General features: G+C 43.1%; 1 protein-coding gene across 3 annotated transcripts in view; it reads right to left on the bottom strand.

The window, feature by feature from the left end:
* ATL2 (atlastin GTPase 2) overlaps window positions 1-24,883 on the bottom strand; it is a 56,373-nt gene that overhangs the window by 12,080 nt on the left and 19,410 nt on the right. For 2 of the 3 annotated variants that reach the window (XM_039531194.1, XM_039531193.1), the window contains exons 2-10: window positions 18,055-18,323; window positions 13,974-14,108; window positions 12,360-12,464; window positions 10,503-10,553; window positions 7,216-7,272; window positions 5,458-5,550; window positions 5,033-5,171; window positions 4,198-4,325; window positions 1,270-1,326 (exon numbers count right to left, since the gene is read on the bottom strand). In XM_039531194.1, coding sequence (XP_039387128.1) covers window positions 1,270-1,326; window positions 4,198-4,325; window positions 5,033-5,171; window positions 5,458-5,550; window positions 7,216-7,272; window positions 10,503-10,553; window positions 12,360-12,464; window positions 13,974-14,108; window positions 18,055-18,323 — 1,034 coding nt within the window. The remainder of the gene's footprint in view (window positions 1-1,269; window positions 1,327-4,197; window positions 4,326-5,032; window positions 5,172-5,457; window positions 5,551-7,215; window positions 7,273-10,502; window positions 10,554-12,359; window positions 12,465-13,973; window positions 14,109-18,054; window positions 18,324-24,883) is intronic. The other variant, XM_039531195.1, reaches the window with a different exon arrangement.

Genomic DNA, 24,883 nt, shown 5'->3' with positions numbered 1-24,883 from the left:
CACCTTTAACCAGTTTTGTACCATTTCATTTTGAATGTTTACTCATTAACTTCAGACCCGAAGAAAACCTTCCATCTGAACAAATAAAGGATCTGCTGTAAAATAGATTAAAATAGCTCACTAGAAGCCAAGATTTCAGCCCTGGCACTCTAGAAAAGCTACATAATTATACATCCATATGCCTGTACGTGATCTTTCTATCATAAGACAGGTATGGAAGAGACTATTTTGATGGTTACCAACTGGACAAGGATATCCAAATTAACATATTAGAAAGTGGTCAGAAAAAAAATCCATTGCTATATAAAATGCAGTTTCCCCCTCTCCCCTGAGTGTATTATCTCTGTCAGGTCATAGGCCTGCGGTTCCGGGCTCAAAATTTCTAGTAAGCAGTGTCTTTTTGGGCCATGCATGTTTCCATGGCAGAGCCAACCAGTCTAATTAATGTTACAGGAAAGAATGTAGTTCCCCCTCCTCCCCCTCAAAGTCACAGGGGGAAGGAGGAAGGGAAGTGGCAATCCACTGGAGTCCATCCCTTGTCTTTGGATCTGAGGGAGCATTGGAAGTGGCTTTCTGAACCCTTAGACAAGTCCAAGAAGGAGATGGTTCCTTGAAGGGGAGGTACTCAGAACAATTTCAGATTCTAAACCAAAGAACTCCTCCGGCTTCTTTCATTAAAGGGGCTTTCAGCCATCTATCCCTCAAGACCCAAGAGGTAAAGCCAGCACAAACTAAGCACCTCCTTGTTGCAAGTCCTAAACCCCAAACAACGTGAGCATTGTACACTTGAGCAAGGCATGACTGGACTGCACAAAGCTCAGCCTAAATCTGATCTTCCTCCCTGAATCAGCCACGGAGGGGAATATGTACAGTTACCTTATCTGACACAGACTCACAGAGTGAAAATCACCATGTAATGGTGCAGACATCTAACTGACTAAGTGCTCCTATCTATTAGCACTAGACACTAAGCTTATAAAAACAATACTGGAACCGGAGTCAAAATAGATAACATGGCAAGGTTTTGAAGGAGTGGATATGCTAATATACATCAGAACCCCAGTGGCTACCACTTCAGGTGATTCTGAACCCACACAAGCCCCCAAAGTGGGTAACTGCCTCGGCCCTTCTTGAAGAAACGTAGCTCCATGGGTGCTAACACTTCATTCACAATCTTCAGTCTCTTGAAGAAATACATCCCTTAATGATTGCAAAGAATTTTATTTTTGTTTCTTCACTCTGCTTATATTTAAAAGGATAAGGAAATACCTGGAGCATTGATTTAGGATGAGGTAGCGCCTCTCCCTGATAGATTTTAATGTAAGCCTGAAAAACAAAACAATTAATTAAATTTTGTTTTATTGATTCTTTTTTGACCTGAGCATTTATGATGGGAAGACAGCCAGGGTCCAAATCAGTCCTTCAGGTTAATCCTAAATATTCAATTAAGCAAATCTCTATGTGTAGGAGTAAAATAATCTACAACTGACATTTACACATATCCCAATGCTTTAATCCCTTTACACTGCAAACCCCTTACAATAAATGCTGTCCCTACTAATCTCCATACTGAGTGACTCAAAGCAATACTGTAGCGACACATGGCAATTAATCTGTGCTTTTACCAAGATTAGAGCTCTATGTCTATCATGGTACTAAAAATGCTTTCTACTTGCTTCATTTGAAAGTTCTTCTCACTGACACGTTTACAATTTACACGTCCTCCCCAGAATCTGGAGCAGCAGAAAGTTACATTCCATCCCCAGACAGTGAACAAGTTGGGGGTGGAGGAACACTTATTCCTTCAGGGATGGGGACATAAGAGATAATCTGGAGGAAGGTGAAGAAACTACCCACCCTGGGACATGGGAGGGACTGTTGGGGTGGCAGGATGTGCTGGGGAAGCTAAGTAGGCTGATTACAATCAAGCTGGTCCTCAGCTCCCCACCCCTACCCAAGAGCTTCAGTTGTCCTTTGTCTGTAGCTAGGAGGAAAGGAAGAGGACAACGTACTGTGTCCAATCTGCACACTCCTCAGAGGTCGGCGGGGAGCAATGCCCTGTATGCAGTGAGCTGGAGAAGGAACTTAGGCCTTCTGGGTCAGATTAATGGGAAACTGGGGCTCTGGTCAGCAGCAGGGAGTTCACTGCTTTGGGCCAGTTGCACTAGCTAGCACACTGAACTCTTCTGTTGTTCCTCCTGTACCCCTCTCCCTCAGAGTTATCCATCTCTAGGAGTGGGGGACGGAGAGAGAGGGGATTTCTCCTTCCCCTGCTGTTAGTCCTGGTCCCTGATGCTGATGTATAGACCTCTACGCTGGGGGTGGGACTTCCACTTTCAGAACGTAAGTCAAGGAAGAGGGCCCCCAAGCACCCAGAGTTCTATGTTATGAGACATGGAAGTGGCCATTCTGCATGGAACTCTTCTGAATCACGGCCAACATGAACTAAACCAGGAGAAGAGCAAAGAAAAGCTCTCAACTTCACTATTTCCTGACTTGAGGCTGCCCTCCCAATCTTAGTTCTGCTCCCTAGTGCCTATATGTTGTGAGTCTTTATTTGCATGACCACATATTAGTCTTCTCACAGCACCCCATGTCATTCATTGCACAGGCTGGACAGTGCAACGCGAATCAGGCAGCTGTTCTTAAATATTGATATATTTTATCCTCACTTTTCAGGTGTGGTCCCTTCCACATTCACTAAACATCCAATCCCTGAACTAAGTGAGGCAGATGTCCTATGGAGAAAAAAATGTGCATGCAACCATGTAATTAAAGGCTGTCCCACTACACTGGCTCACCTGGGCCAGAGTTCTGGTTGTCAGCGCTGCCTTAACTTTGGTATTTCCTGACTCAAGTGCTTCACTTTGAAACCGTCACATTCTTTTAATGTAGATTTTGATCTGGAATTTCCAAGGGGATTTTGTTTTAAAAAGAAGTTTGACCATGAAGAACTATTTGCTAGGTAGCAATCGAACATTGCTGGGTGTGCAGAATGTGCAGAACAGAAAGGAAGAGTTGCTGCAGATGCCCTATATGCCCTCACAGATCCTACTTTGCACACCCCCTCATATTACAAATGAAGTTCTTCAGAATTTATCCACACATGCACAAGTGGAGCCAACACAACATTGTGAGGTTAGGAAAAACAACCCTTTTCTTCTCTGACAACAGCAGTGTGCCTGCATGATACAAGTTTTTAAACCCTTGCAATTCTCCCCGGGTCACAACAGATTTTTCACCAGAGCACCAGAAGGCACACTGGAAACTTAGGAACTACACACTGCTTATTCTCAAGTTTCTGCTGTAACCCCTGAGACACCACAGGCCTTCAAAAGGTGGCAGAAGTGTTTTGTTTTGGTTAAACAGCAGCAAGTGTGTGCGCCCTACACAAGCCATTACAAACAGCTATGCCATCTTTATTCTAATGTTTCAAAGCAGAGTTCTCTCAGGTTGAGAGAGAACATGGACAATTTCAGCCCAAAAATTTGACTAAGTTATGAGCTTAGGAAAACAGCTCTTCAAATGGACGTACTTAGACACATGCTTAATTACAGGTGTAACTACACACAATACCCATATTTAAAGTTATATCAGGACCAAGATTGGCACTTTGCTCTAAGTTGTCTCACTCAAACTCAGTTTAAGGATACTAGAAGTGATCATCTCTATTCAAGAAAAATATTTAAGATTTGCCTTTTGGTCCTACCCCTATCTAAAGGCACAGCCAAAACAGCAGCTCACTTAGGGCAGGTCTACCCTATGGGGCTCAGTCGACCCAAGTTACACAACTCCAGCTATGTGAATAACATAGCCAGTGTTGACATAGCTTAGGTCAAACTTTTGTGGTGTCTACACTGCGCTGTGTCGACAGGAGAAAACTCTCCCATCGACTTACCTTATGCTTCTTGTTCTGGTGGAGTATCTGAATCAACAGGTGAGCGATTGGTGATCGATTTAGCGGGTCTTCATTAGATTAGCTAAATCGACCCCCAGTGGATCGATCGCCCTTAGAGCTGGTCTGGTGTAAAACCATGCATACCAGTTTCAGTCGAAGTGCTGAAATTAAATTCACAACTACCTAAAGCTCATCAGCAAGTGGCAACCTAGATACTATCTCCTCTTCTTTGGAAAGACATTCTAAAATTAGGATAATTTTTGTAAGGCATGAAAAAATTAGTACAAGCGTTTGCCTACCTTAAAATATTCTACTAGATCTCTACAAGTCACCTTGGATCCACTGATCTCTTTCTCTACCAAGTTTTCAGGAGCAAGTAGTAATGGAACCAGATCCCGCAGCTCTCTCTTGAAATCATCATCAATGTCTGATGGAAATTGAATCAGTCAGAGAAAAAGGTGGTACATCTCAATTTCAAGTAATAATGAGTTTCTTCTCTAGAAAAATACACTGACAACAAATCCCTTTAAAAAAACAATGCTTATACTAATTTGCTTTTCCAGAAGAAATATTTAGGACTTAAAGAAATTTTACAATAGTTTCCAATTGCCAGAGTAGGGTTTTTTCCTTCATTTATATAGTACTGGAGTAACTAGAATAAATTATTTGAAGACCATTCACAATATAACCTCTCAGGTCTCTGCTCCCAGCACACGATTGGTGGGAACTCCCCAAGACTCAAGAATTTTTTTTCTACACCACCCTTTGGCACATTAGCAGCTCCTCACCCACCAAAATGTGAGTGGAATTCCTGGGATTCTGCTTGTAAATCCTTTGATTTTAGACACTGCAGAATCCCACACCTGCCCATCTTGGATAATGTTAAATCTGCAAGGTTACAGCCAACATCTACCCGAAAACTTAAAAAGCAACACACAACCAGGAAAAAAAAAAATCAATTCCTCCATATGTTTAACAACCCAAAAAGAGAACATGCCAATGCACACTTCTAAGTTTTACCTTTTAACCCCAAACTCTTCAGTAAAACCTAGATTTAAGGCAAGTTCTGTGCTACAACAAAACAATGTTAGTGGTACATATCCAAAGCAATTAACACAATGGAATGTTTCCTACCATTCAACCGCCCATCAAAATTTGGATTAGTCGCAACTTTAAGACCAGGGTGGGGCAACAGGAAACAGCCAAGGTTGCTGAAACACGAGCGAATATGCTTCCTTACGTTCTGTAGCTCTTCATGCTGGTTGTGCTTTACCTGAACAAAGCAAAGTAAGAATTCTAGATGGCTCTGTGGAGCTGACTGCGAGATTTATAATTTATAATTGAGTTTAATGGCAGGAAGTTTATGAATAGATTTTTTCTGAACTTCTACATTTTTTATAGATCGTACAAAGACAATCACTTGATGTCATATATTTAAATATTTCTATTATGAGAAAATAGCAAGGAGAAAATATTTAGCCAACCATGTGTAGCTATCTCCAACACAGAACAGCACCTGAACTAAGGAGCCAGTGTGAGTTCTGTAAGCCGTAACTTACCTGCAATCGCTTTTCTAGAAATTTTTTTCCTCCTTCCAAGCCATACGAGTGTTCATAAGGATAGCTCCAATCTCTAATTAAGAACATTAGTGTCTATACAGAAGAGCACAATAATAATGAATAGTTAATTTAATATTCCTTATAGCAGCAGAAAATGACAGAGAATCAAGAATCCTACATTTGCTGCTGGTAATTCAACAAACTATAGCCCCAAACCTGAATAATCTGAATACAAGACACTTGTTATTCCTCTGTGTGTTGTGAGGAAGTACAGTTGAAGGAGCACCTTCAAGCTAGCATGTACTTGTGACCTTTGATAGCGAAAAGGACACTCTCACCTATTACTCTAGTTTTTCTGTCCCTTGCCAGCCCAGATATAGGAGTGTGACCCCCCCCTTCCATCAACTGGAGACATGAAACAGATCTTATGACATCACTCCCCTATCAAGAGGGGAGCTAGCTGGATGGCACTAGCTATGTACACTTACAGTATCTTGCTTATTTAGTTCCTAAGTAAAAGCCAGGACCTGGTAGAAGAACCACACAGGGAACAAAAAGGATTTGGGAGACACCAAATTAACAGGCAGAGAGAAACTGCAAGGGAACCCTGAGATCAGGATGTTCACAGTCCCTTGGTGTTAAGGCTGCCTGGAGTGAGCAAATATGAAGCGCATGTTCCCAAAGCACCAGAGCCAGAACAGCCATTCATTCTACAATTTGCTATTAAAAGAGCCACTGTGCTTAAACCCCGGCTTTGTGTCTCATCAAAGGTCACTGCTCCAGAATAAGGCACAAAACAGGATTGCCAGACAATATAATATTGTTGACAACACAGTCCGTTTAGACTTTTAAAATATAGCATGAACTATCTGACGGCACCTACAGAGGAAGAAGGAACTTGTGAACACATGTGAGAGTCCTAAACTGCTTTCCAGAGGACTTCAACATTGGTGACTAGTGCACAACCCTGAAGAGCGGGGATCTATACTGCCAATACTCCAAGGAGAGTAAGACCATTTGAAGGATTTAGTGCAAGCTGTTTTGGAAATAGAGTTAAACATAAAAACCCATCACAACCTTAGGAGGGCTGAAAAGCTATAAAAAAAATTAAAAATACTTCGTATCTTAAACTCCTTGTCAGATTTCCTTCAGCCTTTCCAGAAAGATTCTATGCTAGCCTAAGTTCACTTACATGAAATTTCATCGGGCAGATTACCATGGTTTGCTTTTTCACAAACACCTCACCCAGACCTATACAAAGAGATGACTAGCTTCAGCCCAGCTAATCTCTCTCCATAATGTAAGTTAACTAATTTCCTACCCATATGAACAGGTGTTGAAAAACTAGGTCAGCGGTTCTCAAACTGTGGGTCAGGACCCCAAAGTGGGTCACAACCCTGTTTTAATGGGGTCGCCAGGGCCGGCTTAGACTTGCTGGGGCCTGGGGCCAAAGCTGAAGCCTGAGCTCCACTGCCTGGGGCTGAAGCCCTGGGCGGGCAGGACTCAGGTTACAGGCCCCTTGCCTGGGGCTGAAGCCCTTGGGCTTCAGCTTTGACCCCTCCTGCCCAGAGCGGTGGGGCTCGGGCTTTGGCCTGCACACCCAGAGCGGCAGGGTTCAAGCAGGCTCAGGATTCAGTCCCCCCTCCTGGGGTTGTGTAGTAATTTTTGTTGTCAGAAGCAGGTTGCAGTGCAATGAAGTTTGAGAGCCTCTGCACTACGTAATTATGTAAAAAGATTGGAGTTTAGAGTATGTATTACCTGAAATGGCTTTTGGTAAATTTCTTCCATAGCAAGTCTTCCATACTCTGTAAACAACTATTAAATGAAACTGTTAAGAATAATGCCATATACAGATTACAAAAATAACCTGTGTTGCCAAATGCTTCCTCTTATCAATGGGAAAATTAATGGCTTCCAATTTTTAACTGAATATTAAGAATAGCCCTGAAGTTAACCCTCGGCACCTGGAGGGCGAGAATACCAATGCTCAACAAATTGCACTGAGAGAGGAGTATCCTTTCCCTGGCCTCTCAAGGAAGTCTGCAAGTCATACCGGTACAATACACTCCTCTTCATGAAGATTTCCTCTCCACCTTCCTATAGTTCTCATAGTCCCCACTATGGTCTCTGAAAAGCCCCCCCACCCCACCAGGTTTCCAGCTTCATTATCCAGATCACCTGGTCTCGCACAGCTGTTACCTTCCCACCCTGTGGTTTCCTAAGCTAAAGGAGTACCCCTGCCCAACCTTTCCATCCAGGCCTCCTTGGGCAGTCATCATCTGACATAGCATGCTCCCAACTCCCCCAAGGGCTGCCCCTCCAAAACGCTGCACACTGATTTGGGTTTCTACAAAACACTGCTCGTCAGAGGCTTTAGGTGTCTGACATCTCTTACAAATAAAAGCCAATTTAGAATTGCAGCAGCTTCCCCAAATCAGAAAGAACAGACTAACTCTCACTCCAGCCAATGATCCCTACCCACCAGATACCCTTCCAAGCCCTCAACTCCTCCCTCCCTTCTCAAAAGCATGGGAAACAGATGCAGCAAGCCCTGAAGATCACCACATTTCTATTTTAGCTTAGGGAAAGGGGAAAAGAAAAGGATCCAGTTTGCACACTTCATCACAGCTGGGCAGAGATATGGTCTCTCACTTAGAATCACAGGACTTGAATGGACCTCGAGAGGTCTTCTAGTCCAGTCCTCTGCACTCAAGGCAGGACTAACTATTATCTAGATCATCCCTGATAGGTGTTTGCCTAACCTGCTCTTAACAATTTCCAATGACAGAGATATCTCAACCTCCAGAGTCAACATACTGACAGGCAGCTAAAGCAGATCCTTGAACACTGGTATTATACCACAGCAAGGAACTCCTCAATAAACAAGCCACTGCCTTTTGCACAAGCTTCAGTTACAGAATTGATTTAAGGTGTAGCCCCGGGTAGTGCAGTAGTCTAAATGAGACGACAAAGTCTTAGATTGCGGTAGCAAAGTGTGCATTCAAGACAATGACTGCAGTCTCCTGGCCAGGTGCAGATGGAAGAGAACCATCCTACTCACTGCTGCTACGTGATCCACCAGCAGCAACAAGGTATTAGACCTCAAACTCTAGTAACAAATAGCACACACCCTTAATTTCATCTTCTCCTCTGGCTGCTTCCACCATCCTACCAACACCACCCATCTTATATGGCTTGAGCTTTCAGCCAGCTTGGTTCAGTGCAAGTAAGGGACAGCTGGATGTCATCAATACAGGGAAGATACACAGTAGCCTTATGTCTCCTTACTAGCCCTTCTAGTGGACCCATGTACATGTGGGAGGAGCAGGGAAAAGAAATGGCACCCTGTGGAACCCAACGCAAGAGCCGTTATACAAAACTAGCCTCTGGAGCCTCTCAAAGACAGAAATGAAACCACATTTGGGAGGCCCCAGTCTACTTCCATTGATCATAAGGTGGCGTTGATTGGGCTGTAAACGCTAGCAGTATCTAACATAAACATGGATACCCGGGGCCTATTCCAGCCACCACGTCACTCTGGAAGGGGATAGGGCCCATAAAGTGGACATTAGAAGGACACAGCTGGTGCTGCCAAGTATCCAAACAAGGACCTAGGACAAGCCACAGATTCCATTTCCCCAATACAAGCATCTTCCCACCCCCACCTCAAGTCCACAGGATAGAAGAGCTGTGGGAGGAGACACTGCTCATACCCTATCAACCCCAAACTACTTCCTCCAACCTGTGATTGCATGGGTCTCCTATCCCCCTTTCCCAACTTCACCCATCAGGCAGTTTCCCCTCCCCAATCATGAATCTCACCCTCAACTATTAGAGGAAGTTCCCACCCCACTCAAGTCAACCCCAAGGTTGACAACTGGAATCCAATCAAAGTACCAAGACCACCTGGGAAATCAGAGTTTCCCTTTAATCTCTAAGAAACTGCCCAGTTCTTTTGCTCAGCTTGCACTCTGAAAGTTCAAACAGTAAGAAGCACTTATGTATTAGCTGTGAAATGCATTTGAAAAATGTCTAATTATAAGTTGGCTCCTACTGTTGGCAGCTGTCACCTTTTGCGAAGCTGAATGTGTCGGGGAGCCTGGTATCAGGTGACGTGTTAAGCAGTTTCAAGCTGTGGCAGAGGCCATGGTCTGAGCAGCTGGAGATGGGAGACAGAGGTTTGGCTAACACAAAAGCCAGTCTCTCCGGGACATCAAATTTATTTGAAAGAGACCAGGCTCATGTTCCATGCACAAAACCAAAACCCAGCAACCTCTGGCCACTCTCGCCTCACGTGACTTAGAAAGAAGAAAACGCAGGTTACAAACAGGACAATGTTTCCATCTCTTGGACATCTTCTTGTCTTTCTGCGGTCTTGCCCACGCTAAAAAGGTGTGCCGCTTTAACGAGCTTGGTGTAGTTAAAGCAATACAACCCCCCATAATGTGAATACACTTATACTGGTGTAAATGCAGTTATACTATTAGAACTGCATCCACACGAGGGCTTGTACTGGTAGAACTATATCAGTAAAACAAAGCAATCACACAATTACACCAGTACAAATGTCAAGTGCAAGCTAGGCCGAAAGTTCCAAACCTTAATCAGACACAGCTATGCCTAATAGTGTCCCAAATTGGCAGTGCCTCTCTGAGCCAATTCTGACTCCTGCTGGAATTTAACTAAAATGAATCAAATCCATCAGTCCCCTATTGTTTGGTTTGGCAGACCCTCTGCTTAGCAGCATCGCTGGGCAGACGTGCCTCTTAGCCAGGGAGCTCCCTCCCAGGAAGACAGAAATACTTTCACACCCCATCATGCTAACTGCCTTTGCTTTACCAGTACCTTAGTTGTTTTTAAAAAGATTGTGCTTACAACCAGTTGAAAAAAAATAGATCTAACCTGATCCAAAAGTGGTTTACAATCCCTTAAATAGGGTTCCTAAAGTTTCAAATCGCAAAATCAAGCAAAATAGGGAACAGAAAAATTCTAAGAGGACAGCACTTCAATAAAAACCATATTAAGTAAACTCAGTTTATATTTACCTGCAAATGTTGGAGATCATCTTCTTGAATGTTCTGGGACAAGTTGTAAACCTGTAAGAGATATTGCAGTTCAAAGACTTTTAGCGGGAGAAATGTTTATTCTTTATGTTTTCGTAACATAGATTTAGTCTATAGGGGCGAACTTGAGTATTCACACCAGCTCTGCTGAGGTCTAAAAAACCAACCGTCACTATTTAGGCAAAGTGGTATCAAATACTGCATTTTCAAACGCACCGCCTGGGCATACCAACTACTTTGGACCTAACTGCTGTTCGGGGTGATTAGTTTCCAAATCCTAGCTAGTAAGAGTTCTTTCAAGAGCGAATGAGATGCAATTTTTTTTTTTAATTTGCTGAACACTCCCCCCTAGTGTAGTAAGAGGGGCAAACATTTAGCATTAGCAGCTCGAAACTCACCTCACCTTCCTCTCTATCCCCAACTCAGATTACTTGGGGCAGGGATAGGTGATGCCCCAGCACATGCTATTATGGTAATGATGCATCAGACAGAACCCCACTGGTGGTGGCCCACAGAGTTGGATAGTTCTCTTCTATATATTGCCTGATTTTGCAAAGTTTTCTGTTCCTTTGCTTTTAAATATCTCAAATGACACAGAACTTCGCCAACATGGCCAATAAATCATTACCTCTCCTGAGGCCCCAGGATTGATGAGACAGTGCCAATACCGAATGCTGAGGCATAACTCAAAGCATTGTTAGTGATCTATGGCTAGATTTGAAGTCATACAAGCCAGGGGTCAGGAGAAAAGGATAAGATAATGTACTAAATGCCTGACATCGTGAAAGGTCAGCATAGTATTTCAAGGTTGTTAGAATACTCTGAAATTTACCTTTAATTAAAAAAGTGAAACCCACAAAACAATCTTCTGAAAGTTTGTGGTATACTATTGTTATTTGTAACAAGCAAGATTACCTCAACAGAAAGGGAAAAGTATCATTCCCGCCCCCAAAACAGTTTACTTAGTGAAACTGACTATGCACAAAATATCAAATGCACAGATTCTTGTTTGTATGGGTCTTTTGGACAGCAACAATGAAGGGAAACGCCAGTTAAAAACAGACAAGACTGTAAAGGCATACAAGGTGACAGGGGGACTCCAGGGCAGACATAGTATCTCATTTTTTAAAAGTGGACTAGATTTCAAGTTGACCGTGTCTCTTTAAACATAGCTACAAGAACTCATTTTTTCTATTCTTAAATGTTAAAAGTGGGTAATAAAAATGATAGTGTGTTTTCTCCCCTCATGACTGTTAAAATTTAATCGATAGATTCAGAAGATACCTTTGAGAGGGGGGATTCTCTATATGTATGTATTTCTTAACAGACATATACAGAGGCCTACATTTTCAAGAGTTACAAATGAATGAGTGTCCAATTTTATACTCCTTAAAAAAAACGGTCATTTTTGAAAACTTAGAACAGCCTCAAAATAGTATTCGAGACATACAAGAAGTTTGTCAAAAACTGTACTGTAGCAGCAATAGTGCATTTAAGAGGTTATTGTGCTGGTCAGCCCCCCCTTTGTAAAAGATGGGCTATTTAGCAATTTTTGCCATGCATCTTTGTGGAGGTGTCACTGTTATATATTTTTTTAATCAATTTGGGAATCCCCTAGTAGAATCTGCAGCGCAACAGGACTAGGGACCTGTAACGGGGGTAGTGTTGGGTAATCTCAAATCCAAAGAGAGATTCAGCTGCAAGTGAGCTCTAAATGAGCTGTGGTAATTTAAAAGGTCTGCCTATTCTTTTTAAAATATATCTATAGTCACATTTTAAAGATGTCTTCTAAGCCAAAGAGGTTTAAAAGCTGCCATTTATCAGCACAGCTATTCTCACCTGGACAGAACTCGTCATGGTGCTCAGAGCAAATACCGTCGCACAGTCTTTGATAGTGGATTGGCTATCAAAGGCACCTTGGGTATCCATAAGTAGTACAGCCACCTAAAGATTTTTAAAAAGCAGCAATAATTAACCAAGACATTATGGTTTCACCTCTAGGCTGCTGGGTCAGATCCAGCCCAGGTAGCGGAAGTTGTTGCCCCTCTGATGACTCACTAAAACTGAACTGACAGTCTTACTTCAGCTCCCAGTGGACAGTTGTCCACAACTCAAACCACTACCAAAGAGTGACACCCTCACTGGCATTCTGCAGAATGCCACACAGACACAGAGTTAGCCTCTCCCCCGAAGTCTCCTCAGCCATGACCAGTGAGGCACTCTGACAGGGCACTGTAGCAAAGCCGACTCTTACAGCTGACTGTGACACACCAGAGGCCTTCAGTTTCCGGGGCTAGCAATCCAGCACCTTTCATGAACACTAGATGTGTGATAACGCTTACATCAAGATATGAAGCAGTTAAACATTTTCTGAAGGAAAACTAGCTGTTTCCTACTGAGTAAATTGACAATTAAGTGATGGAACAGTGAAGTAGTCCTGACTCCAAGACACTTCTACTGTCTGATCTCCTAGATCTTTGAAATAGATTCAGATTTCCTTTTCTTTCCGTTATTAAAAAAAAAAAAGAACAAATGGGTAACATTACACAAACTGCTAGAGACAAGATCCCACACTTTGACCATTCTGCAATCACAGAATCAGTCAGCTAGCCCTGACTTAAGTCATGGAAGTTACAGAGGCAACTCTATACAACTCAGGATGCAAGGTTCTTTCCAACATTCACTAAGGCCACCATCTACTTAAAACTTGTAACATTATCCAGCCAATGACGCTGCCAACTTTCCCTTTGGGCTCTAGCAATGCCATGCCTATGAAAAATATCAGTCAAGAGCTCTGGGAGACAGGCTTAAGAGGATTTAATCCTTGTTTTCAGCAGTCACTGCATATTTCACTATACAATGCAACTTGTGAACCCTTTGCTTTGCTGTGAAGAGGTTATACATAAAACTTAGATCTCAAGAAGAACTTCACATCCAGAACCGTACAGAGAAGGATCAACAACTTCCATGTACACTTAAAGCCTGGCCTCCAGGTATTTTGTGGCCATGTGTACATTCCACTGGAGCCTAAATGCAGACTACGGCAGCGTTTCATTTTTGCAGAATTCACTAGCTTTTTCTGCAGAATACTTCCCTTGCCTAAGCATTTGGCTATACAGTACTGTCAATAGCAGTCACGTCTAGAAAGCCTTCCACTATAGCCACAAAGTATCTGAGCAGCAACACGGCACCAAATATATATTTTAAGAGGATTTGATTCTGGCAAAAGGCTTTGGAGCAAGGGTAAAATTTCTCCTTCTCCTCCCCTCCTGTACCCCACTCCATCTCATAAATAAATAGAAATTTTATTCTTAGAAACTATTAGCATTAATACAAAGAGAGGGTGACTGGAGTAACTGACCACTTAAAAAACAAACATTATAACCAAATTCATGAAGGCAACAAAAGTTTGAGGTTATAAAGAATGAGTCCATTTAGCATAGAAATATTTACCTTTGTCCCATCAGACTTGTCAATTATGAACACTTCGCTCCAAATCTGAATGCCAGTTGTTTCTCTTTCACATCCACCTCTCCATGTAAATCCAGTCAATGGCTCGTTGTTCCCACCTATCCAACATGAGGAATTCTGTTAAGAGAAAGGCACAAACTTACTCAACAGCAAGAGGATCACTTGTAGGATGGTATTTTAGCACACTTCCATATACTTCTCTGGTTTCTTAGAACAGGCTTTCAAGTTACAAAAAGTATAATAGGGCTTTAGGTCAGTACTGTCTGAGGCAAGAGTGTCACCAATGCCTCTTTTGGCAGCAGATGTGTATTCCTTCAGAGCCTTCATCCAAATAGTGACCAGTCTTACTTGTGAGACTGGACTCTCGCACTAACATGGTAAAGTAGGTGCAGACCATTTCACAGATGTAATGTGTACCAATTGTCTAGAATTGGATACATCTTGAGGGTTTGCCATGCCAGATCAAACTATCTGGCTACTCCAGTATACCGCATCCAACCATCCGTTTTTCAGAGGAATGTAAACACCATCTCCCACCCCCATTTAATTAGTTGTACAAGGGTGTATAGGAGGGATCATAGTTATCCAACCCTTTTTAAAGTCCAGATACAGTTTTGGTCTGATCCCTACAGAACAAACAAGACAAATGGGGTGGAAAGCCTCCATATTAGATCTAAACACAAAGGAAAAGACCCAAACCAAACCCACATAGTTTTACTTACATGGCGCTATTGGCCATAGTGATTAATACAAGATAATGAGGTCACGGGTATGGAAAAGCTTAACCCTCTTGTAAATTTAGAGTGTATTTCACCCAACTCTTAGTAAGGCTGTAAACTGTGACAATATCTTGCTCTCCTCTCCAAAATGCTGATTAATCAGCACAGCCATTATTTTAAAGCAACAAATAGTTTTGACAGCAGCAATTTGAAGTGGCCTAGGATTGAGTGTCAAGATTTAGGATGAAATCTGGTTCCCTTGAAGTCAATGTCAAAACACCTCATCAACTTTCGTAGGGTCAGCATTTCACCCTTAGATTACTTTTTTAAAAGGCAACAATTTACCCTGGTTCTCACTACCAAGGATTGATGAGCGAACAGCAGAATGCCTTTGAGGCCCCCAGCATGGCAGTTAATTTTGTATTACATATTGTGTCTACTATCCATGGGAGATGGCTGTTCAAGGTCACTGTTCAGTGAGCAGATGAAAGATACCAGAATACATGTGCACTGGTGTTAGTTTATATAAGTGCCAATATGTAGATTATAAGTTTGTTTTCTGTAACTGAAAAATCTAGAAAACATTTAATTGCTCTTAACTGCAGTTGAAGCTTTGCCACTCTTCCCCTTACTTAATTCAATCTCTGAATTAATTGAAGCCATTTATCTTATTTTTAAAGGCCAGGGTTGAAACAGCAAACCGGCAAGAATTACAAGTATTATGCAATCATGGTTTTTTAAACTCTGAAATATTGTTCTGATCCCTGGTCATTCTATGAAAAGTGTTTTGCCATGAATTAAAAGGCCGGGAGATGAGACAGTCCATTTGATTCAAAGCTATAGTTAAGCCATACTTCCTGCTATTTTAGCAGAAGGAATTAGTATAGCAACATGCTTCTACCAGACAGATATTTGCTAGTTAAAATTGCCAATGCTGGTATTCATTTTGGAAGGATGCCCTAAAACAGTGTCTATGTAGACAGTATGTGAGCAACAATCACTCAACATCTAACACAAATTTTACTTTTTCCTGGAATAGTACTGCTTTGCAAAGTCAAAGGAAAAGCCATATAGCATGCTGGCCCACATCTGCACTACCACATCCTCAATGTCTCTCTCACAACTCCTATCAGAGTAAAGGCAGTGAGGGGACTCCAGCAGCTGTGGGGAGAGGATCTTCATTCCCCTTCCCAAGTGAAAAGGGGTTAGCAACCTCTGCTCTGGGGTATTTCCCCAACTTCACGCACAAGGGCTGGGGATTTTGACTTCCTTCCTCTCGGGCCAGGCAAAGAGATGAGTGAAATTAACAGGACGGTCAGTTTTACTGCTGTATTTCGATAACTTTGGGCGTCAGCAGCATTGTCAAGACTCATGAGTTTCACACTGTTGTTCAGAAGAGCTGTGAGCAGCAGCGGCAGTATTGGGACTATTCACTGAGAAGGTTGAGAACCCCATCTGACACTAAAAGATTTGTTTGCAGAGTCCCCATCCCACCACCCTCACAGTATCCAAGATGTCACATCACTTCATCTGAGACCTACTGGCCAGTGGGTTTTGTGTATTTATTTTAAAGAGCATTGGGCAGGGTCCAAAATCCGATCCAAGGACCACACCACCACCATCATGCCGCCCTCCATGCAGCAACTCCAGCCTCTGTGGAAAGTCAGGACTGGAAGACAGCAGACGGAGAGGACTCAGAGGAACACTGGACTGGACCCCTCCTGCACCTCCATCCCCCAGATAGAATTCAGGGCCTGAGCCAGCCACCCACCACAGACACCCTGTGTGCCTCGCTGGCACTTGGAGTTACCCCACTCTATGGCCAAGTCCTCCAGCCTAAAACACCCATAGTCACTGCGTTTTTTGCCTGACAGCAGCACCAGCATCTGTCCAGCTGAGCCTGGGGCCGTGGCCAGGCCATCGACATGGGAGGGTGGCATGGTACTTGGAAAGTTGGCATGGCAGGCAGGCTTCCAGGGGGCAGTGTGGCACCCTCTGATCATCTGGTTTGGCAAAGTGTATGTGTGGGGGGGGAGAACGGGGTATGTTGGGGGAGGCAGGGAGAATATATCCTCAATGCTTACAGTTGGCTCTCAAAGGAAGGGGATGGTTTGGGCTTGTTTTACAATCCACCTGGGCTTGTGGTTTTAGAAAAATTTAGCAATGCTTGAGTCCAGGGACAGCTGTCTGATAGGAAAAACACTCCAAGCAGCAACTGGCAGAGAACTAGATTTCTCACTTGGGTGTAGTCCCTCATCTTCACCTAGTCCTCTAACTAACAGGTGTCTGGTAAGATTTTTCAAGTGCCTTGTATGAAGGAGGTGAGTGAGTGGGGGAGCAAGTGCTAGATACGATCTTAAAAGGAGGAGACCTGCCAGTCAATAGAAGTAAAATGCTATCAGACAGCTCTTTGGACATGGTTTGATAGGCATTCGAGGCTATAGTCACTTAGTCCACCTGCTCCACAAATCTGTCTTCTTCCATGCCGCACCTTATACATAGAGTATTCTCCCCAAAAACTCATCTAGAAGCCACTACCCTGTCTCAAATCCTTCCTCCATGCCAATTTCTGCCGTGACACCAACAAGAAGTTAACCTAGCTACTGTAGGAAACCAAGATACTTACAAAGAATATCTGAACACACTTTAGAACTGAAGACCAGTATTACTAGTGCATCACACACACATCATAGCTTCTGTCAGCTGTGCTCGCCACACCCAGCTGGGGCTCCATGCATTCTCCATTCCTCCCCATAAGCTCCCTGTGGGCCATCCCCCTTGTATCTCAGGACCTGAAATGGTGTGTGCCCTTTTTCCTTCTTCCTCCCTCACATGGCAGAGGTCTGTGTGCACCCCCTATTCTTCCCATATCAGGATACCCTATTCCCCTCCCCTACATCCACTGCCATTATTCTCTCTGTCTGGGAGAGAAGTGATTCAGGGTGTCCACAGCAGAGATGAGATAGAGGCATTGTTATGCTGCAAGGAATTAACAGGCATCAACCACCAAGTCTTTGAGACAATTGCAGAGGTGCTTGCAGCTGTGCTAATCTGATGGCCGTGCTCCATTTTTCCTCTGGTTATTGATGCCCAGACTATTCCCTGAAATACTCAAATTGACTGGAGGCTGTATTCAAATGTTATCACATTACAGAGAAATATCATGATGAGTGTAAGGCCTCCACCAACTTGACACCATGTCAATATTTCTGGAGTCAGAAGGGCAGGGTTGTTTTTATTTAAAAAAAGTGAGTATGGTATATAAACAAGGTCACCAAAGCAAAGAGCTAGCAAATTAGGCGGTATCTTATTTATTCCTGAAGGAACAGCCTTCAACTACTCACCTTGTTGTACATATATCTAAGCATGAAGTCCAGTAGAAATGATTTCCCTTTGCGGAAAGCCCCTGCTACAGATACAACTACTATATTGAGATCTTTTATGTGTTCCTGAAGCAAAATGTTCTCCAGTGCCTCTTCATCAAGTTCAAAGTTATGGTCATCTTCATGTGCAAGAACAATTTGTATAGGGCAAGGTGTCTTCAAATCTGCTTCATCTTCTGAGTTAACCAGGGCATCAGAGTCTACCAGGGCATCCTCCTCCAAACTCTTATCTAGAAATTAATATTTCAAAAGACAATTAGTGAATCAAGCTAAAAATAAACACTTTTCTGAATTCAGATAATGCAATTACAGATCACATACTTTTGCCAGATCTGAAGAAGAGCTCTGTAGCTCAAAAGCTTCTCTCTCTCTAAAAGAAGTTAGTCCAATAAAGGATATTACCCCACCCACCTTGTCTCTCTAATACCCTGGAACCAACATGGCACATATACTTTTTCCATGGCTAATTTGATGATGCATGGGTCAAGGCATTATCATATTGCTATGAAAGATGACTTTGCAGGTATTACAAGTTGTCTTGGGCCAGTTATCAGAATTATATTCTCCATTTCATATGGATCTTGTCCCCAATGGCACAAGTTCTCTGACACAGAAAACTGTCTATTTTTATGAGCTCTATATGTAATACACTGCAGAGTAGCATCTGTATCTTAGCACCTCAACTTTCTTTCAATTGTAGAGTCTGGCATTCCAAAATTATCTTTTCAGCAATAATATTCTGAAACCCTCTCTAAGACCTTTGGAAATGCAGCTTCTGTCACAAACAAGGATCTTTGCTACTTCTCACTTAAATAAAAATTCAATTTTTATGTTAATTTCTATGTTAAAGGAGGACAAAACTTATTTTTAGAACACTACTACATTTCCAATGACAGAAGATTGACACTCTGACAGTTTTGGTTACCAAACTGTACTAACTTATTACCTAGTGTTTCACAGACGTATACTGAAAAAGATTGTTGAAATTTATGAACTGCTTCTTTCCAATTCCAACACGACACTGATTTTAATTACTACGTACATTGGGAAGTTTGCACTTTTAACACTGCTTGTTAATAATAAGCTAACATACAGAGCTAGAAGCCATTTTAAGAGAACATGAAGTAGTAGGTAAGTATAATTTATGCACTTATCCTAAAATATACTGAGATGGGCATGCACAATGCAGACGTGATTTTGCCGCACTTGAAATTAAGTGTCTTGAATGAAGCATTAAGAAGATGGTCTTCTCAAAGTCAAGGATTTAGAAATAGCTTCTCTTTTTTGAGCTGACAATTCTTCCTGGCCTAGCAGAGAATAAAGGCCACCATATCTTTGTCACAGTTTCACATTATACATACACAGACAATAGCAGCAAATCCCAACTTAGCCCTGAAAGCACCAAAATTGGCCTTCTCCATCACAGGGTGCTAAGAGTGCTACAACTCAGGTCAACCTCAAACTTTCATTCAGATTCCCTGCAAGTGAAGAAAGTCAAGTCTAAGTATTCCCAATACTGTATAAAAAGTCCAAACAGAAAACACATCTTTAAGATTCTCGAGAAAAGGGGAGAGGGCACAAACTTTTGTTGCTCCTTGAAAATCCACCTTAACATTTATCCTTGAGCACTACAATTGAAGATCTAGTTAAAAAGTTGGAGATTATCTCCTTTAAATATTCATCTCAATATGCAAGGGCTTATTCAAAACTCCAATGTGCAAATCCATTATGTGGTCACACGAGGCATCCCTTATTTCTATTGTGCATGTGGATCCAGCAGCAGTCAGCACAGGTGCACTGTCTGGTTATGTGCCCTTATGCAGAAATATGGCAGTGTCTTGAGTCCACTCCTGGCAAAAAGATCCCTTCTCCATGCAGACAGTGTGTAAAATACAGCAAGCCATAATAATGCAGACTGTACTGACTACAACTGAGATCCAAACGGTTTTGAAGGCAGCACCAATGGATTTCAAATGCATATTCCACCACCATTCTACAGTCACTGGGTCTGCAGCTTACTCTTCTTTTGTCAGGTCCTCTGAAATCATGGTATGGATTCATAAGCTATGGCAACAGTGGGTAAGCAGTGTCCCCTAGAGTAACAGTGGGGTCAGTGTTCCATGTCATTTGGTGGCAACAATGTCCAAGTTTGTCCATGAAGGTAAAGTCCCAATCCCCAGCACCCTGGTATCATGCCCCCTGCCAGTGCATCCCACGTTAGTGTCCATGAACCTGCCTGTGGTCGCCTGCCTAATGACGGAGTTGTACACTTGTGGTTTATGTACTCGTGCTTCTTGTGGAAGGCAATCTATATGCACAGATCCGATCGATGGCCCCAGTGCAGTTTGGAAAGCCCATTCAATCAAAGCCTGCGAATATTTCAGGAACATTTGTCATGTCCACCACCTTTGGGTACATAGTCCTGATCGCTTCACAAACCTCTGTCACAATTCCCACAGTTTATTTGCCAACTTCAAACTGGTTAGCCGCAGACCTGTAGCAGTCTGGGGTAGCCAGCTTCCAGATTGCTAAAGTTACCCACTTCTGGACCAGGAGGGCCTCCCTCAAGCGGGTGACTGGAGGATAGGGGCTAACTGATCACAAATCCCCAGGAACATCTGCTTCTTCCTTCAGAAGTACTGGATCCACTGATAGTCATCCCAACGTGTCACTGTGTGATCCCAGTAGTCTGTGCTCGTGGCCCTGCTCCAGAAGCGCCAGTCAACGCAGGTGGAATCTGCAGCTAAAGCAACAGGCATGAGCAGCATCAGCTGGGTCACAGCTGGGACATTAGTATGCCCCTTTGAGAGGTGTCTTTGGCAGCTCAGAAAAGGCCAAAATGTCCACCAGCATCTTGCAGGTGCTCCACCTGTTTTCCAAGTTAAGACTGAGAGCATTAGGCAGAGAAGTTCTTCCACTGGGGCAGGATCCATGTTGGCTCTGGCTGCTGAGAGCGTGGGGATACAAATTGGCTCGTCCGAATGTGCAGGCAGGCCAAAGCCACCCAAAACACTGTCATTCAATTCCCGTGGGACAGACAGACAAGTTCTCCCACAGCCCACTATGAAACAAGCCCCAGAGCAGCTTCAGCAGGCAAGGGCACTAGGAATCCTCATATATGATAATATATGGCCACAGACGCTGAATTTCTGACTCAGGTCTGCGTACTGCTGTATGGATGAGCCAGCATGGTTGAGAGGGTCAGGTTTCCACTGCAGTGTGGCTGCTCAAGCATGGACTTGGAAACACTGAATGTGCAGGTGTGGGTCACACAGACCTGGCCTTAGTGTGCTGTGTTGACATAACCACAGACATTAGTACTCACTTTATGTTCCACTAGTTCCCAGTGTGCTTTGATACAGCCCTAAGTGATTTAGGACCTGACTCATTTAGCACCACATGCCCCTGGTGTGGTGGTTGTGAACAGCTAGAAAAGTCTTGCTGCCCGTCCCTACAGTTAACGTGTTCAGGATGGGCAGCAGGTACTACTTGGATTTGTTTAAAAGAATCGTTCCAGGGATCATTTGCGGGTTGACACTAATTTGCTTTTCCTTTCCCACTAGAAGTGTGTTGGAAGACTGCTCACTACGCCACACCAACAGGGCTTCTGAACACAGGCATGATCCTATTTCCCTCCCACTAAGTGACACCTGGTAGAATACCAGGTCCCTATAGGCTCTGGCTTGCCCTAATCTCCAGATGATTTGTGTGTAGCTATAATTCACAGAGAAAGCAAGCATCACGGGTGTGAGGCTTTCTTGACTGGGTTTAGTCAAACCATAATAATGCACATTGCGGTCATTCCAATTTGAGCTGAAGGAAAGTGGAAGTCCAGATCCAACTGACAGTCCAATAATAATCTCAATCAAGTCCAGAAGGTAGAGGTCTCCCATCACCAGGATGCAATGCAGCAGGTACTTGCATGAGTTGCTTTCACAGGTACCTCAGGATCCAGTGACGGCTGTCTCTTGTGGGGACAAATCATTAGGTATAAACAAATGATGCTGCCGATAGCAGAATCATAGCCAACATCTGCTGGTTCTAACAAGTCATTTCTGGCAGGTCTACAGTATCCTGGACCCTGCTCTCAGACAGGGACACCTCTGAGTAGAGCTCCTATGCATTCCAATGATTTTGTGGCATAGTAAGACATTCAGTAGTTTACCACAAAGCCTAAAGACTCCAGTGGCATGATAGTGACCAATCATCTGATTCTTGGCAAGAGCTGTCTATTGTCATCCAGTTCTAAAAACACATGCACTCCAGTCTATGAAAATAAGAAATTTCTGCTTCCAAGCATTGTGAACACGTGTCTCATGGCCGCTTAAATAAAAAAGGGGAGTACTCAGAGTTTATAGTGCTGAAAAAAAAAGTCTTTCAAAGCAATGGGGAACTGTCAACGTTCCTGCCTGGAACCTCATTTTCCCTTGAAGGTGCTACACTGCATTTTGAGCACCCTGCATCAGTACCTCCATCGGCTCTTACAGAAATAAGCTTAATGGATAATTACCACAAGGCTCTTTCTCCTCTTAGCTTTCATAGCAACAGAATTATCTTAAAAACCTTTCTACTTACAGTCCCAAGATTAACTGAATTTCACAGGAAACATGATATTGTCTTCATTCCATCAGCAGCAGATGTGCAAACTTTAGAAGTCAGGCAGATCCTACAATACGAGTCTCAGATTTCCTCAACTCCTATAACTGTGCATATTTTCTGGGCCTTGATAGAGTCAAAGCTAAATAGTTCTGGTCCTATATCAAAGATGAGTATTGCAGAGAACACCTGTTTAAGTTAGTGTTACAGCCTATTCCACCAGGGATCTATAAACAGAGTTTGTGGCATAGCACTCTAGAGCCAACCCTTTACACCTATCCCCCACAGCACTGTTGAGACGTACTTGCCTACTTGAACTTGGAAAACTGAATGCAATGTCCAGTAGTCAGGTCTGGCCTAGCTTCCTCAGCTAGTATTTTCCACACAACTGAGCACTAGTACTATTAGGCATAGCTACATGAATTTAAATTGGAGGCATACACAAAAAAAGATTGTTTCCTACCTCAAAACTGAACTCTGGGAATGGGTCCATCAAGTATCATTACTTAAACACAAACTCTCATGAAAGTTAATTCTAGCTAAGTCATGACTAAAGCTGAACAAGATACTAACGTTGACAGCTTGAGTTTGCAACATGGATGAGATCTGGAACAAAAATGCACTCGGGGGAAGTGTGAGAGGGGTGTTCCTCCCCCTCACCCAAAATAATTGTTTTTTTGGCTTGGTATAAGTGAGGGGGAGGGGAGAATATCCAGCTGCATTTGGCTGCTGAAAGGCCTTGGCTACCAGCAGGTCTTGAAAGACTCACCAAGTATCCACTAGCCAGATGGAGATATAAAAGACAAGGGTAAGAGTCCATTCATCAGCGATGTGAAGGAGCACCAAACTGATGAAAAACCAAACTCCCGATACTGGGATTTCTACCAGTGTTTTCTCTGGACTATGCTTAGACCTCTATTTTCTCAGCCTCTGGCTTGTTGTAAGGTCTTACAACAATCAGAAGTAGAGCCCTACGCGGGACTAACGTAGAGCCCTGCAGTGGGACTGGGATCCCGTAGGACCTGCTGCTGTAACAGCAGGAATAGGTGGGAATGGGATTTTAAAAAGTCCTGTGCAGGGCTCTAATCTGAAGCGCCACACTCTCTCACACCACAGATGCACAACAGAAGGAAGAAATTGGTCTCTTCTACCCCCACAAGCCACATGGCTGTCATAAGGAGGGCCAGGATGGATAGAAGAGAAGTCATCTCAACTAGTCTAACTCTTCAACCAGCTTTTTTTTATTTATTTTTTTTAAAGTGGTGTGGGGAGGGAAAGTGTCTTTTGCCTCAGTGAATAACTCCAGTGCCTGCTCATAACTTTTCCAAACTGCAAATGGATGTTTTTGCCAGTGTCAAGCTGCCCATGCAATTTTGAATAGCCACAGTGAAACAGAACAGCATGCTTTGCAAAGCTATAGAACAGTGGTGGCACCATCGCTACTTGCGGACTCAAGAAGGAGATGCAGAATCAGTTTGCATATGGAAAGTTATCTCCTCTCCTCAGGACTCTCCAAATCTTTCCTAGTGTGTGGTGCCCAGAATTGGACAGTTCTTCAGCTGAGTCCTCACTTGTGCCAAGTAGAGCAGGACAATTACCTCCAATCTCTTACATATCAGCCTTTCGCAACTGCATTACATTGACTCATTCAACATTATCCACTATAACCCCCCAGATCCTTTTCTGTAGTTCCACTGCCTAGCTAGTTATTCCCCATTTTGCAGTTGTGCATTTGATTGATACTAGACAAGTGCACATTACTTCACTAAGAAGGAACAGAGGGGTAGCCATGTTAGTCTGGATCTGTAAAAAAGCAACAATGAGTCCTGTGGCACCTTAAAGACTAACAGATGTATTGGAGCATGAGCTTTTGTGGGTGAATACCCACTTCGTCAGATGCATGTAATGGAAATTTCCAGAGGCAATACATCTCCAATACATCTGTTAGTCTTTAAGGTATCACAGGACTCATTGTTGCTTTGTGCACTTGTCTGAATTTCATCTTGTTGAATTCAGACTATTTTCCAATTTTGAATTCTAATCCTGTCCTCCAATGTGTTTGCAACCCCTCCAGGCTTGTTGATATCTGAAACATTTGTAGGCACACTCTCCACTACATTATCCAAAAGCAGCAAAGAATCCTGTGGCACCTTATAGACTAACAGACGTTTTGCAGCATGAACTTTCGTGGGTG

This window comes from Mauremys reevesii, linkage group 3 (genome assembly GCF_016161935.1).
Source record: "Mauremys reevesii isolate NIE-2019 linkage group 3, ASM1616193v1, whole genome shotgun sequence".
NCBI classification, from domain to species: Eukaryota; Metazoa; Chordata; order Testudines; family Geoemydidae; genus Mauremys; species Mauremys reevesii.
This window is presented reverse-complemented; position numbering and strand designations above follow the sequence as displayed.